This window comes from Seriola aureovittata, chromosome 14 (genome assembly GCF_021018895.1).
Source record: "Seriola aureovittata isolate HTS-2021-v1 ecotype China chromosome 14, ASM2101889v1, whole genome shotgun sequence".
Classification (NCBI taxonomy): domain Eukaryota; kingdom Metazoa; phylum Chordata; class Actinopteri; order Carangiformes; family Carangidae; genus Seriola; species Seriola aureovittata.
In genome coordinates, this window is record NC_079377.1 from 20,675,908 (window position 1) to 20,691,999 (window position 16,092).

The following is a 16,092-nucleotide window of genomic DNA, read 5'->3' on the forward strand; positions in this document are numbered from 1 at the left end:
ATGTAGCTGTTGGTAAAGGAATAAAATAGCAATTGTTTCATTTTCAAAAATTTTGTAAGAGGATCATATAAAGCCATATTTATCATACACTCAGTTTATAAATCTATCATGGGAACAATATGACTAAAAGTAATTTCCCCTCAAAAGGCTCAAACAGCTTAAGGACAGTCTGCCAAGTAGTTAAGGGGGCGTGTTCTCATCTCACCCGGAAAAACTTAGTGTGTATTTCTGACAGATCAGTTTCATTACTCTCATTACACCATCATGACTGGCAGAGGGAGACCACGAAAGGCAAAGAATCCGGACACTAAATGTGCCAAGAGCAAAACCACACCTGAAGAAATCAAATCCCTGCCTAGGTGTCCGAGGAAAGACTTTACAGAAGAGAAGCATAATGGTGCCACAAAGGAACAGAAACCAAAGGAAAGGAAGCAGAAACAGCCAAACCACAATGATGAGAAACCATCTGTACAGACTGAACAAAAAGAAAAGATCAACAAGCAGCAAAGGATGCCTACAGACGACACAAAGGCTCCTGTGCAAGACACAAAAGCCAAAACCTGTGCTAGCAGTGCAACAAAAACAAAACCTGAGACACCAAAGGGCACCACAACGGATTCTCCGAAGACCACAAAAGCAAGAAAACGTTCTGGCAAAACCAAATCAACAGAGCAGTCTGCAGAGGAGACAACAAAGATGACGCCAGAGGCTCCAAAGGAAACCACAAAGGATTCTCCGAAGACCACAAAAGCAAGAAAACGTTCTGGCAAAACCAAATCAACAGAGCAGTCTGCAGAGGAGACAACAAAGATGACGCCAGAGGCTCCAAAGGAAACCACAAAGGATTCTCCGAAGACCACAAAAGCAAGAAAACGTTCTGGCAAAACCAAATCAACAGAACAGTCTGCAGAGGAGACAACAAAGATGACGCCAGAGGCTCCAAAGGAAACCACAAAGGATTCTCCGAAGACCACAAAAGCAAGAAAACGTTCTGGCAAAACCAAAGCTGCGGTGGACTCTATCCTCCTCACAACTCTGAATAAACTGAAGATTAAGAAGAACGACAGAGCAAATGCAGCAGATATCATCAATAAAATAATAAGTAAAATAATTGAGCATGTAAAACAGAACATTGATTGGTTTAAAGAAGTAGAAAAGCTAAGTACTGGAAGTTACTATGAAAATCTGAAGGTAAGTTCCCTCAAACCATTACTTTCATCTATCATCTGTTAAGGACAGAGTTAGTGGTCAGTGCATGGTACTGTACTTTAAATAATTTGGTCATTGAATGATTTTTAGTGTATTACAGAGTGATGCTTTTGTGTATACAGATTTGTAATCCTGACGAATTTGATGTCATGCTGGCCATTCCTGTTGACCGAGTGGACATTGCACCATTTGGAAATGATGGAGCCTATTACAGTGTGGGATTGAAACGTGGCAAGAGCCCTCTGCACAAATTTCTGGACAACAACACACTATCTGCCTCTAAAATGCTTGATGAGTTCAGGGAAGAAGTGAAGAAATGTGTCAAGGCATTTCCAGGTGAGTACCAATATCTGCATGTTTTAGTTTTTGAAATGGGCAGAGTTGGTCAAATGGAATTTGGGAACAAGTCACTGTGGCTGGAAGATACAAACTGCCCTTTCCTGTGATCAAACGAGATACATCAACACCTTAAAGTCCTTTTTTAAACATGGTGCTGTCTGAGTAGTGCCGTCAGCAGTGTGTATTTTCATAGATAGCCAGATTTGATGAAACAGTAATCATATTGTTCTGTAAAGCGGGACATGGTGAAGGGGGTATTCAATTTGACTGAAGCTTGAATTGTGGCTACATGCACTATAGCCAACATGTTCTATGTTGTTTTATTGTGACCTTTTTGTCTTAGATGGGAATATATGTCAATGTTCAATGAAAAAGATCCAAAGAAATAATTCTTAAAGAAAATTAATATAATATAATAATGAATAAAGAACATTTAGACTCTGGACAAACAGTCTTTCTTGTTTTTTCTTTCAGAATGGGAGGTGACAAGAAAGAAAAAAGGTTGCCCTGCAGTGACCATGACTACAGAAGTACAATCAGTCACCATTTCACTGGATGTTGTTCTCTGTCTTAAGGTTAAATCAAGCTGGCCACCTTTTACCAAAGATGGCTTTAAAATAGAAAGATGGCTGGGAACTAAAATAAAGCAGGACCAAAGGAGAAAGCCATATTATCTTGTCCCAAAATATGAAGGCAATGGCAATGTGGAATGTGATGGAGTCCTGGCTAAAGGTAAGTCTAACTTCTCTGAACCACAATTAGGTTGTGATTAATAGAAATAACTCACTGGCTGTTTAAATATGCATTTGGTCTTAACAAAACAGTATTTCAGTAGGATATGGTTCATGATAACACCTACATTGGTACAGTGAATTCTGTGAGGCCATAGAAGGTGGTTTGGGGACATATATGAACTGTGAAGACTCTTACAGATCTATATACTACAATATATCTTGAGTTGATCATTTTATAACAAGGTGATACCTAGAGACCTAGTATTTGAAATGAGTTTGGACTTTATGGGACCAACAGTAGTAATAACTATATTTACTGTTTTCGTGGTTTTCACATGAGCTGATTTAAGTTCCCTGCCCTTTGAGTATTTTCTTCTACAACATGCAGATGTTTGGAGGATTTCATTCTCGCATGTTGAAAAGGACATTCTGAAGAATCACGGATCAGAGAAGATATGCTGTGAAAAAGAAGGCGTACACTGCTGCAGGTTAGGTTTACTGTATGGATTTTCTTTGATCGATGTCAAGGGTTTCTGCAGGGTTCACCAAGTTCAATCTAAGACCTTTTAAGACCAAAGTATAGCCTATATATGTAAAAAATTACACTGTTCGAAATTGAAAGAATATCATGTATTGACTTATATGTCTAGCTAATAGAAACATGTATTCGAGTATGTCGGTTTATATTATAAACATGTTAGACAGTAAGATAAACATGCAAGGCAAAAAGTCATAGTATAGTGAGGTATAAAAAGACATAAAAACAAAATATATTAAGGTATAAAAAGTCATATAAGGGTCATAATATAGTAAGGCATAAAACGTCATAAAAACATCATAGGATAGTAAGTCATAAAACGTCATTCAATGAGGAGAGACTAATAAGAAGAACAACAGTCTTGCTGATTGAACTCTAGCTAAGCTTCATTAGTATAATAATGCATAAAAATGCATAAAAATGTCATAGTATACTAAGGCATAAAAAGTAATAGAATACATCATAGTATATTAAGGCATAAAAGGACATAAAAACGTCATAGTATGGTCAGTCATCAAACGAGATAGTATAGTAAGGCATAAAAATGCCAAGAAACGGCAAAAAAATATTATGGCATAAAGTGTCAAAAATATAACATAGTATATTAAAGGATAAAAAGTCATAAAAAAGTCATAGTATACTAAGGCATAAAAAGTCAGAAAAATTCATAGTATAGTAAGGCATTAAATTCTCTAAAAACTTCACAGTATAGTATGGCATTAAACATCATAGTATAGTTAGGCATAAAACTGTCTGAAAAAAGAGTATATTAAGGCACAAAAATAAAGTATAGTAAGGCATAAAATTTTCAAAAAACGTCATAGTATAGTAAGGCATAAAAATGTCAAAAAACATCATAGTACATTATGGCATAAAACGTCATAGTACAGTAAAGCATGAAATTGTCAAAAATGCATCACAGTCTATTAAGGCATGAAAGGTCATAAAAACGTCTTAGTATGGTCAGGCATCAAACGAGATAGTATAGTAAGGCATAAAAATGCCAAAAAACAGCAAAAAATATTATGGCAGAAAAATGAAAAAACGTCATAGTATAGTATGGCATAAATTGCCAAAAATACATCATAGTATATTAAGGCATAAAAGGACATAAGAACATCATAGTATGGCAAGGCATGAGACAAAATAATATAATTAGGCATAAAAATGCCACAAAACGAAATAGTATAGTATGGCAGAAAAATGAAAAAAACGTTATAGTATAGTATGGCATAAAATGTCAAAAATGCATCGTAGTCTATTAAGGCAAAAAGGTCATGAAAACGTCACAGTATGGTCAGGCATCAAACGAGATAGAATAGTAAGGCATAAAAATGCCCAAAAACTGCAAAAAATACTTTGGCAGAAAAATGAAAAAACGTCATATATATAGTATGGCATAAAATGCCAAAAATACATCATAGGATATTAATGCATAAAAGGTCATGAAAACATTATAGTATGGCAAGGCATGAGACAAAATAACATAATTAGGCTTAAAAATGCCACAAAACGAAATAGTATAGTATGGCAGAAAAATGAAAAAAACGTTATAGTATAGTATGGCATAAAATGTCAAAAATGCATCATAGTCTATTAACGCATAAAAGGTCATGAAAACGTCACAGTATGGTCAGGCATCAAACGAGATAGTATAGTAAGGCATAAAAATGCCAAAAAACTGCAAAAAATATTATGGCAGAAAAATGATAAAACGTCATAAAAACATCATAGTATGGCATAAAAATGCCAAAAATACATCATAGTATATTAAGGCATAAAAGGACATAAGAACATCATAGTATGGCAAGGCATGAAACAAAATAATATAATTAGGCATAAAAATGCCACAAAACGAAATAGTATAGTAAGGCATAAAAATGCCAAAAAACTGCAAAAAATATTATGGCATAAAAATGAAAAAACGTCATAGTATGGCATAAAAATGCCAAAAATACATCATAGTATATTAAGGCATAAAAGGACATAAGAACATCATAGTATGGCAAGGCATGAAACAAAATAATATAATTAGGCATAAATTGCCACAAAACGAAATAGTATAGTATGGCATAAATTGCCACAAAACGAAATAGTATAGTATGGCATAAAAATGAAAAAAACATCATAGTTTCGTATGGCATAAAAATGCCAAAAATACATCATAGTATATTAAGGCATAAAAGGACATAAGAACATCATAGTATGGCAAGGCATGAGACAAAATAACATAATTAGGCTTAAAAATGCCACAAAACGAAATAGTATAGTATGGCAGAAAAATGAAAAAAACGTCATAGTATAGTATGGCATAAAATGTCAAAAATGCATCGTAGTCTATTAAGGCATAAAAGGTCATGAAAACGTCACAGCATGGTCAGGCATCAAACGAGATAGTATAGTGAGGCATAAAAATGCCCAAAAACGGCAAAAAATATTATGGCAGAAAAATGAAAAAAACGTCATAGTTTAGTATGGCATAAAAATGCCAAAAATACATCATAGTATATTAATGTATAAAAGGATATAAGAACATCATAGTATGGCAAGGCATGAGACAAAATAACATAATTAGGCTTAAAAATGCCACAAAACGAAATAGTATAGTATGGCAGAAAAATGAAAAAAACGTCATAGTATAGTATGGCATAAAATGTCAAAAATGCATCGTAGTCTATTAAGGCTTAAAAGGTCATGAAAACGTCACAGCATGGTCAGGCATCAAACGAGATAGTATAGTGAGGCATAAAAATGCCCAAAAACGGCAAAAAATATTATGGCAGAAAAATGAAAAAAACGTCATAGTTTAGTATGGCATAAAATGCCAAAAATACATCATAGTATATTAAGGCATAAAAGGATATAAGAACATCATAGTATGGCAAGGCATGAGACAAAATAACATAATTAGGCTTAAAAATGCCACAAAACGAAATAGTATAGTATGGCAGAAAAATGAAAAAAACGTCATAGTATAGTATGGCATAAAATGTCAAAAATGCATCGTAGTCTATTAAGGCTTAAAAGGTCATGAAAACATCACAGTATGGTCAGGCATCAAACGAGATAGTATAGTGAGGCATAAAAATGCCCAAAAACGGCAAAAAATATTTTGGCAGAAAAATGAAAAAAACGTCATAGTATAGTATGGCATAAAATGCCAAAAATACATCATAGTATATTAATGCATAAAAGGATATAAGATGATCATAGTATGGCAAGGCATGAGACAAAATAACATAATTAGGCATAAAAATGCCACAAAACGAAATAGTATAGTATGGCATAAAAATGAAAAAAACATCGTAGTTTAGTATGGCCTAAAATGCCAAAAATACATCATAGTATATTAAGGCATAAAAGGACATAAGAACATCATAGTATGGCAAGGCATGAGACAAAATAACATAATTAGGCTTAAAAATGCCACAAAACGAAATAGTATAGTATGGCAGAAAAATGAAAAAAACGTTATAGTATAGTATGGCATAAAATGTCAAAAATGCATCATAGTCTATTAACGCATAAAAGGTCATGAAAACGTCACAGTATGGTCAGGCATCAAACGAGATAGTATAGTAAGGCATAAAAATGCCAAAAAACTGCAAAAAATATTATGGCAGAAAAATGATAAAACGTCATAGTATGGCATAAAATGCCAAAAATACATCATAGTATATTAAGGCATAAAAGGACATAAGAACATCATAGTATGGCAAGGCATGAAACAAAATAATATAATTAGGCATAAAATTGCCACAAAACGAAATAGTATAGTATGGCATAAAATTGCCACAAAACGAAATAGTATAGTATGGCATAAAAATGAAAAAAACATCATAGTTTCGTATGGCATAAAATGCCAAAAATACATCATAGTATATTAAGGCATAAAAGGACATAAGAACATCATAGTATGGCAAGGCATGAGACAAAATAACATAATTAGGCTTAAAAATGCCACAAAACGAAATAGTATAGTATGGCAGAAAAATGAAAAAAACGTCATAGTATAGTATGGCATAAAATGTCAAAAATGCATCGTAGTCTATTAAGGCTTAAAAGGTCATGAAAACGTCACAGCATGGTCAGGCATCAAACGAGATAGTATAGTGAGGCATAAAAATGCCCAAAAACGGCAAAAAATATTATGGCAGAAAAATGAAAAAAACGTCATAGTTTAGTATGGCATAAAATGCCAAAAATACATCATAGTATATTAATGTATAAAAGGATATAAGAACATCATAGTATGGCAAGGCATGAGACAAAATAACATAATTAGGCTTAAAAATGCCACAAAACGAAATAGTATAGTATGGCAGAAAAATGAAAAAAACGTCATAGTATAGTATGGCATAAAATGTCAAAAATGCATCGTAGTCTATTAAGGCTTAAAAGGTCATGAAAACGTGACAGTATGGTCAGGCATCAAACGAGATAGTATAGTGAGGCATAAAAATGCCCAAAAACGGCAAAAAATATTATGGCAGAAAAATGAAAAAAACGTCATAGTTTAGTATGGCATAAAATGCCAAAAATACATCATAGTATATTAAGGCATAAAAGGATATAAGAACATCATAGTATGGCAAGGCATGAGACAAAATAACATAATTAGGCTTAAAAATGCCACAAAACGAAATAGTATAGTATGGCAGAAAAATGAAAAAAACGTCATAGTATAGTATGGCATAAAATGTCAAAAATGCATCGTAGTCTATTAAGGCTTAAAAGGTCATGAAAACATCACAGTATGGTCAGGCATCAAACGAGATAGTATAGTGAGGCATAAAAATGCCCAAAAACGGCAAAAAATATTTTGGCAGAAAAATGAAAAAAACGTCATAGTATAGTATGGCATAAAATGCCAAAAATACATCATAGTATATTAATGCATAAAAGGATATAAGAACATCATAGTATGGCAAGGCATGAGACAAAATAACATAATTAGGCTTAAAAATGCCACAAAACGAAATAGTATAGTATGGCAGAAAAATGAAAAAAACGTCATAGTTTAGTATGGCATAAAATGCCAAAAATACATCATAGTATATTAAGGCATAAAAGGACATAAGAACATCATAGTATGGCAAGGCATGAGACAAAATAACATAATTAGGCTTAAAAATGCCACAAAACGAAATAGTATAGTATGGCAGAAAAATGAAAAAAACGTTATAGTATAGTATGGCATAAAATGTCAAAAATGCATCATAGTCTATTAACGCATAAAAGGTCATGAAAACGTCACAGTATGGTCAGGCATCAAACGAGATAGTATAGTGAGGCATAAAAATGCCAAAAAACGGCAAAAAATATTATGGCAGAAAAATGAAAAAAACGTCATAGTTTAGTATGGCATAAAATGCCAAAAATACATCATAGTATATTAAGGCATAAAAGGACATAAGAACATCATAGTATGGCAGGGCATGAAACAAAATAATATAATTAGGCATAAAATTGCCACAAAACGAAATAGTATAGTATGGCATAAAATTGCCACAAAACGAAATAGTATAGTATGGCATAAAAATGAAAAAAACATCATAGTTTCGTATGGCATAAAATGCCAAAAATACATCATAGTATATTAAGGCATAAAAGGACATAAGAACATCATAGTATGGCAAGGCATGAGACAAAATAACATAATTAGGCTTAAAAATGCCACAAAACGAAATAGTATAGTATGGCAGAAAAATGAAAAAAACGTCATAGTATAGTATGGCATAAAATGTCAAAAATGCATCATAGTCTATTAACGCATAAAAGGTCATGAAAACGTCACAGTATGGTCAGGCATCAAACGAGATAGTATAGTAAGGCATAAAAATGCCAAAAAACTGCAAAAAATATTATGGCAGAAAAATGAAAAAAACATCATAGTTTCGTATGGCATAAAATGCCAAAAATACATCATAGTATATTAAGGCATAAAAGGACATAAGAACATCATAGTATGGCAAGGCATGAAACAAAATAATATAATTAGGCATAAAATTGCCACAAAACGAAATAGTATAGTATGGCATAAAATTGCCACAAAACGAAATAGTATAGTATGGCATAAAAATGAAAAAAACATCATAGTTTCGTATGGCATAAAATGCCAAAAATACATCATAGTATATTAAGGCATAAAAGGACATAAGAACATCATAGTATGGCAAGGCATGAGACAAAATAACATAATTAGGCTTAAAAATGCCACAAAACGAAATAGTATAGTATGGCAGAAAAATGAAAAAAACGTCATAGTATAGTATGGCATAAAATGTCAAAAATGCATCGTAGTCTATTAAGGCATAAAAGGTCATGAAAACGTCACAGCATGGTCAGGCATCAAACGAGATAGTATAGTGAGGCATAAAAATGCCCAAAAACGGCAAAAAATATTATGGCAGAAAAATGAAAAAAACGTCATAGTTTAGTATGGCATAAAATGCCAAAAATACATCATAGTATATTAATGTATAAAAGGATATAAGAACATCATAGTATGGCAAGGCATGAGACAAAATAACATAATTAGGCTTAAAAATGCCACAAAACGAAATAGTATAGTATGGCAAAAAAATGAAAAAAACATCATAGTTTCGTATGGCATAAAATGCCAAAAATACATCATAGTATATTAAGGCATAAAAGGACATAAGAACATCATAGTATGGCAAGGCATGAGACAAAATAACATAATTAGGCTTAAAAATGCCACAAAACGAAATAGTATAGTATGGCAGAAAAATGAAAAAAACGTCATAGTATAGTATGGCATAAAATGTCAAAAATGCATCGTAGTCTATTAAGGCATAAAAGGTCATGAAAACGTCACAGCATGGTCAGGCATCAAACGAGATAGTATAGTGAGGCATAAAAATGCCCAAAAACGGCAAAAAATATTATGGCAGAAAAATGAAAAAAACGTCATAGTTTAGTATGGCATAAAATGCCGAAAATACATCATAGTATATTAATGTATAAAAGGATATAAGAACATCATAGTATGGCAAGGCATGAGACAAAATAACATAATTAGGCTTAAAAATGCCACAAAACGAAATAGTATAGTATGGCAGAAAAATGAAAAAAACGTCATAGTTTAGTATGGCATAAAATGCAGAAAATACATCATAGTATATTAATGTATAAAAGGATATAAGAACATCATAGTATGGCAAGGCATGAGACAAAATAACATAATTAGGCATAAAAATGCCACAAAACGAAATAGTATAGTATGGCATAAAAATGAAAAAAACATCGTAGTTTAGTATGGCATAAAATGCCAAAAATACATCATAGTATATTAAGGCATAAAAGGACATAAGAACATCATAGTATGGCAAGGCATGAGACAAAATAACATAATTAGGCTTAAAAATGCCACAAAACGAAATAGTATAGTATGGCAGAAAAATGAAAAAAACGTCATAGTATAGTATGGCATAAAATGTCAAAAATGCATCGTAGTCTATTAAGGCATAAAAGGTCATGAAAACGTCATAGTATGGTCAGGCATCAAACGAGATAGTATAGTGAGGCATAAAAATGCCAAAAAACGGCAAAAAATATTATGGCAGAAAAATGAAAAAAACGTCATAGTTTAGTATGGCATAAAATGCCAAAAATACATCATAGTATATTAAGGCATAAAAGGATATAAGAACATCATAGTATGGCAAGGCATGAGACAAAATAACATAATTAGGCTTAAAAATGCCACAAAACGAAATAGTATAGTATGGCAGAAAAATGAAAAAAACGTCATAGTATAGTATGGCATAAAATGTCAAAAATGCATCGTAGTCTATTAAGGCTTAAAAGGTCATGAAAACGTCACAGTATGGTCAGGCATCAAACGAGATAGTATAGTGAGGCATAAAAATGCCCAAAAACGGCAAAAAAAATTTTGGTAGAAAAATGAAAAAACGTCATAGTATAGTATGGCATAAAAATGAAAAAAACGTCATAGTTTAGTATGGCATAAAATGCCAAAAATACATCATAGTATATTAAGGCATAAAAGGACATAAGAACATCATAGTATGGCAAGGCATGAGACAAAATAACATAATTAGGCTTAAAAATGCCACAAAACGAAATAGTATAGTATGGCAGAAAAATGAAAAAAACGTCATAGTATAGTATGGCATAAAATGTCAAAAATGCATCGTAGTCTATTAAGGCTTAAAAGGTCATGAAAACGTGACAGTATGGTCAGGCATCAAACGAGATAGTATAGTGAGGCATAAAAATGCCCAAAAACGGCAAAAAATATTATGGCAGAAAAATGAAAAAAACGTCATAGTTTAGTATGGCATAAAATGCCAAAAATACATCATAGTATATTAAGGCATAAAAGGATATAAGAACATCATAGTATGGCAAGGCATGAGACAAAATAACATAATTAGGCTTAAAAATGCCACAAAACGAAATAGTATAGTATGGCAGAAAAATGAAAAAAACGTTATAGTATAGTACGGCATAAAATGCCAAAAATACATCATAGTATATTAATGCATAAAAGGTCATGAAAACATCATAGTATGGCATGGCATGAGACAAAATAATATAATGAGGCATAAAAATGCCAAAAATTGTTATAGTATAGCATAAAACGTCAAAAACCTCATTGTATATTAAGGCATAAAAATGTCAGAAAACGTCATGGTATAGTAAAACATAAAATTATCAAAAAACGTATTAGTATAGTATGGCATAATACGTCATGGTACAGTAAGGCATAAAATTATCTAAAAACATAGTATAGTTATGCATAAAAAGTCATGAAAATATCATAGGATAGTAAGGCATGAAACGTCATTCAATCAGGAGAGACTAATATGAAGAACAAGAGAGATAGAAATTTTTAGTAAAATAATATTTATTGTGAGCAGAAGGAATAGACTTTGATCCATGGGTTTAACGTCATAACGTCATAGTATAGTAAGGCATAAAATGTCATAGTATAATAAGGCATAAAAAGTCATAAATATCATACTATAGTAAGGCATAAAACGTCATTCAATCAGGAGACTAACAAGAACAACAAGAGAGATTGAAATTTTTGGTAAAATAAAATTTATTGTGAGCAGAAGGAATAGACTTTGATCCATGGGTTTAACGTCATAACGTCATAGTATAGTAAGGCATAAAATGTCATAGTATAATAAGGCATAAAAAAATCACAAAAACATAATAGTGTAGTAAGGCATAAAAACGTCATCATAAAGTAAGGTCCTTCCAATAACAGGAATCTTCCCCCAGAGTCTATAGATACACTGGTGGTGGTGATGAGAAGGAATCGAGCTCGAGAATGGGAATGTCTTCGTGAGGGAAATTTCTGATTGGATGGTTTGATTGAAATGGTCTGCTGTCAATGGTTGAGGTGGTTAAAGGATGGAGATGGGTTGCAGATTCTTCAAAGTGCTGAGATGACAGTTGACAGCAGAGAGACAGCTAATTTTTAAAATTAAGTCTTAAGTCATAAAACCGTCATAGTATATTAAGGCATAAAAAAATCACAAAAATATAATTCTGTAGTAAGGCATAAAAACTCATAAAAACAGCATGATTCAGTAAGGCATAAGTAGGCAAATAAAGTCATGAAACCATCATAGTATAGTGAGGCATAAAAAGTCACAAAAAGATCATAGTATAGTAAGGCATAAAAAGCAATAAAAATGTCATACTATAGTGTGGCATAAAAATTCATAAAACTGGCATGCTATAGTAGGGCATAAAATATCAAAAAACATCATAGTATTGTAAGGCATAAAACGTTAAAAAACATCATAGTACAGTAAGGCATAAAATTATCAAAAAACATCATAGTTTAGTATGGCATAAAAATGTAAAACAAAAACCTCATTGTATATTAAGTCATAAAAATGTCAAAAAACATCATAGTATAGTAAGGCACAAAAAACAGTCATAGTATACTAAGGCATAAAAATGTCAAAAAACGTCATAGTATATTAAGGCACAAAAATGTCCAAAAAGTCATAGTATAGTAAGGCATAAAATTATTTAAAGACGACATAGTATAGTATGACATAAAAATGTAAAAAAACGTCATAGTATTGTATGCCACAAAAATGTCAAAAAACGTCTCAGTATATGAAGTCATAACATTTTCTAAAAACGTCATAGTATAGTATGGCATAAAAATGTCAAAAAACATATCAGTATAGTAAGTCATAAAAACATCATAGTATAATAAGGCATAAAATGTCATAGTATAGTAAGACATAAAATTATCAAAAAACATCATAGTATAGTATGGCATAAAAATTTCATAAAAATGTCATGCTATAGTAGGGCATAAAATATCAAAAAACATCAAAGTATTGTAAGGAATAAAACGTTAAAAAACATCATAGTACAGTAAAGCATAAAAAGTCATAAAAACATCATAGTATAATAAGGCATAAAATGTAAAACAAAAACCTCATAGTATAGTAAGTCATAAAATTTTCTTAAAACGTCATGTATAGTATGGCATAAAAATGTCAAAAAACGTCATAGTATTGTATGCCATGAAAAGGTCAAAAAACGTCTCAGTATATTAAGGCATCAAAATGTCCAAAAAGTCATAAGGCATAAAATTGTCTCATAAACGTCACAGTATAGTATGACATAAAAAATGTCAAAAAAACATCATAGTATTGTAAGTCATAAAATTTTCTTAAAACGTCATAGTATAGTAGGGCATAAAATATCAAAAAACATCATAGTATTGTAAGGCATAAAACGTTAAAAAACATCATAGTACAGTAAGGCATAAAAACATCATAGTATAGTATGACATAAAAATGTAAAAAAACGTCATAGTATTGTATGCCATAAAAATGTAAAAAAAATGTCTCAGTATTGTAAGGCATAAAAATTCATAAAACTGTCATGCTATAGTAGGGCATAAAATATCAAAAAACATCATAGTATTGTAAGGCATAAAATGTCAAAAAAACATCATAGTATTGCAAGTCATAAAATTTTCTTAAAACGTCATGTATAGTATGGCATAAAAATGTCAAAAAAACGTCATAGTATTGTATGCCATGAAAAGGTCAAAAAACGTCTCAGTATATTAAGGCATCAAAATGTCCAAAAAGTCATAGTATAGTAAGGCATAAAATTGTCTCATAAACGTCACAGTATAGTATGACATAAAAAATGTCAAAAAAACATCATAGTATTGTAAGTCATAAAATTTTCTTAAAATGTCATAGTATAGTAAGACATAAAATTATCAAAAAACATCATAGTATAGTAAGGCATAAAAATGTAAAACAAAAACCTCATTGTATATTAAGGCATAAAATTGTCCAAAAATGTCATAGTATAGTAAGGCATAAAATTTTCTAAAAACGTTTCAGTATAGTAAGTCTTAAAAGTCATAAAAACGTCATAGTATTGTAAGGCATAAAAATGTCAAAAAACGTCTCAGTATATTAAGGCATCAAAATGTCGAAAAAGTCATAGTATAGTAAGGCATAAAATTGTCTCATAAACGTCACAGTATAGTATGACATAAAAAATGTCAAAAAAACATCATAGTATTGCAAGTCATAAAATTTTCTTAAAACGTCATAGTATAGTATGGCATAAAAATGTCAAAAAACATCTCAGTATAGTAAGTCATAAAAACATCATAGTATAGTATGACATAAAAATGTAAAAAAACGTCATAGTATTGTATGCCATAAAAATGTCTAAAAACGTCATAGTATTGTATGGCATAAAATTGTCAAAAAACGTCCCATTATAGTAAGTCATAAGATTTTCTAAAAACGTCATAGTATATTAAGGCATCAAAATGTCCAAAAAGTCATAGTATAGTAAGGCATACAATTGTCTGATAAACGTCACAGTATAGTATGCCATAAAAATGTCAAAAAAACGTCATAGTACAGTAAGGCATAAAAAGTCATAAAAACATCATAGTATAATAAGGCATAAAATGTCATAGTATAGTATGACATAAAAATGTCAAAAAAACGTCATAGTATTGTATGCCATAAAAATGTCAAAAAACGTCATAGTATTGTATGCCATAAAAATGTCAAAAAACGTCTCAGTATAGTAAGGCATCAAACTGTCCAAAAAGTCATAGTATAGTAAGGCATAAAAATGCCATGTGTTTTTTTTTTTTTTGAGGAATCCGAATTTAAATCTTTTTAAGGAATTTTCAAAATCTGCAGATACCCTGAGGACAGCTTATTTCATTAAAGAATAGAAATAAACTTAAAGTTTGAATAACTGTCATCATAATTATTCTCCTTGATCACTCATCTGAGAATTATCCAATCCCTCTTTACATATAGGAAGGACTGTTTGAAGCTCCTAAAACACCTTCTCGGTCTGCTGAAGGAAAAAAATACTTCATTTGACAAGTTCTGCTCCTACCATGCCAAGACCACCCTCTTTCATGCCTGCTGCACTAGAACTAAAGATGGTGATTGGATGGCCTCAGATCTGAGCCACTGTTTTCAGCAGCTCCTGAAGGATTTTGTAGGCCATCTGGAAAAAGGTGTTCTCCCTAACTTCTTTATCCCAGATCAGAACCTTCTCTCTGGTCCTGGCCAGAGGACGTGCAACAGCCTGGCTGATTGCATCAAGAAGGAATGTGAAAACGGCTTTCAAATTTTCAAGTGAGAACGTCACAACAAAGAGGAAGTGCTCGACTTGCAACTGTTCCAACCCCGTAATACTTTAAACAGCCTCTAAGTAAAAACTGAGCAACAAAAAATCCAATGTAGTCTTGAAATGGCGTTTATGCAAGACAATTTGCATTGTGATGCCATTTTCTAAATGATATAAGGATTTCTTTTAACTATATATATTTATCATTTACAGTTTACATTTGTGTAAGCCTTATGCAAGAGGCAAATTTTCTTTGTCTTTCATGTTTTAAGCCTTTTAATAAAAATAGTGGGAAAACTACAGGAATGTCTTCTTTTATCTATGTAAGTACAAAAGGGTAGAAACTGGTAGAAACTGCATGAACCTGGCAATGTGTCAGGATGTGTGTGTGGGTGTTTGCCTCAGATGACTGGGCGCTGCAGATGAGACTGGATTTGTGGTATTGTATGCAGTGGCTTCTCTACTCCCTATTGTGCAATACAATTTAACTCAGGACATAAACTCTCTGTGTGTTATTTTTCATTTTATTCACTGACAAACTCATGTAGAAAATAGCACGACAGCATCTTACCTGAGGCTGAAGTGATAGCTGTCCATACACACCATAGAAGCTGA

At 31.9% G+C, this 16,092-nt stretch overlaps 1 protein-coding gene across 1 annotated transcript; it reads left to right on the plus strand.

Annotated features, from left to right (window-relative positions):
- Nucleotides 1–45: 45 nt before the first annotated feature.
- On the plus strand, nucleotides 46–15,978 carry cgasa (cyclic GMP-AMP synthase a). The gene is made up of 5 exons (XM_056394619.1): nucleotides 46–1,191; nucleotides 1,332–1,545; nucleotides 2,023–2,280; nucleotides 2,671–2,770; nucleotides 15,159–15,978. The coding sequence occupies exons 1-5, from the start codon at nucleotides 265–267 to the stop codon at nucleotides 15,487–15,489; spliced, it is 1,830 nt and encodes a 609-aa protein (XP_056250594.1). The 5' UTR covers nucleotides 46–264; the 3' UTR covers nucleotides 15,490–15,978.
- Nucleotides 15,979–16,092: the final 114 nt, after the last annotated feature.

What these genes read in the sequence shown, in the direction of transcription:
- cgasa (XM_056394619.1), top strand. Translation starts at nt 265, where the DNA reads ATGACTGGCAGAGGGAGACCACGAAAGGCAAAGAATCCGGACACTAAA. An exon ending in GTTACTATGAAAATCTGAAG is followed by an intron (nt 1,192 to 1,331) that starts GTAAGTTCCCTC and finishes TTGTGTATACAG; the next exon opens with ATTTGTAATCCTGACGAATT. An exon ending in GAAGGCGTACACTGCTGCAG is followed by an intron (nt 2,771 to 15,158) that starts GTTAGGTTTACT and finishes CTTTACATATAG; the next exon opens with GAAGGACTGTTTGAAGCTCC.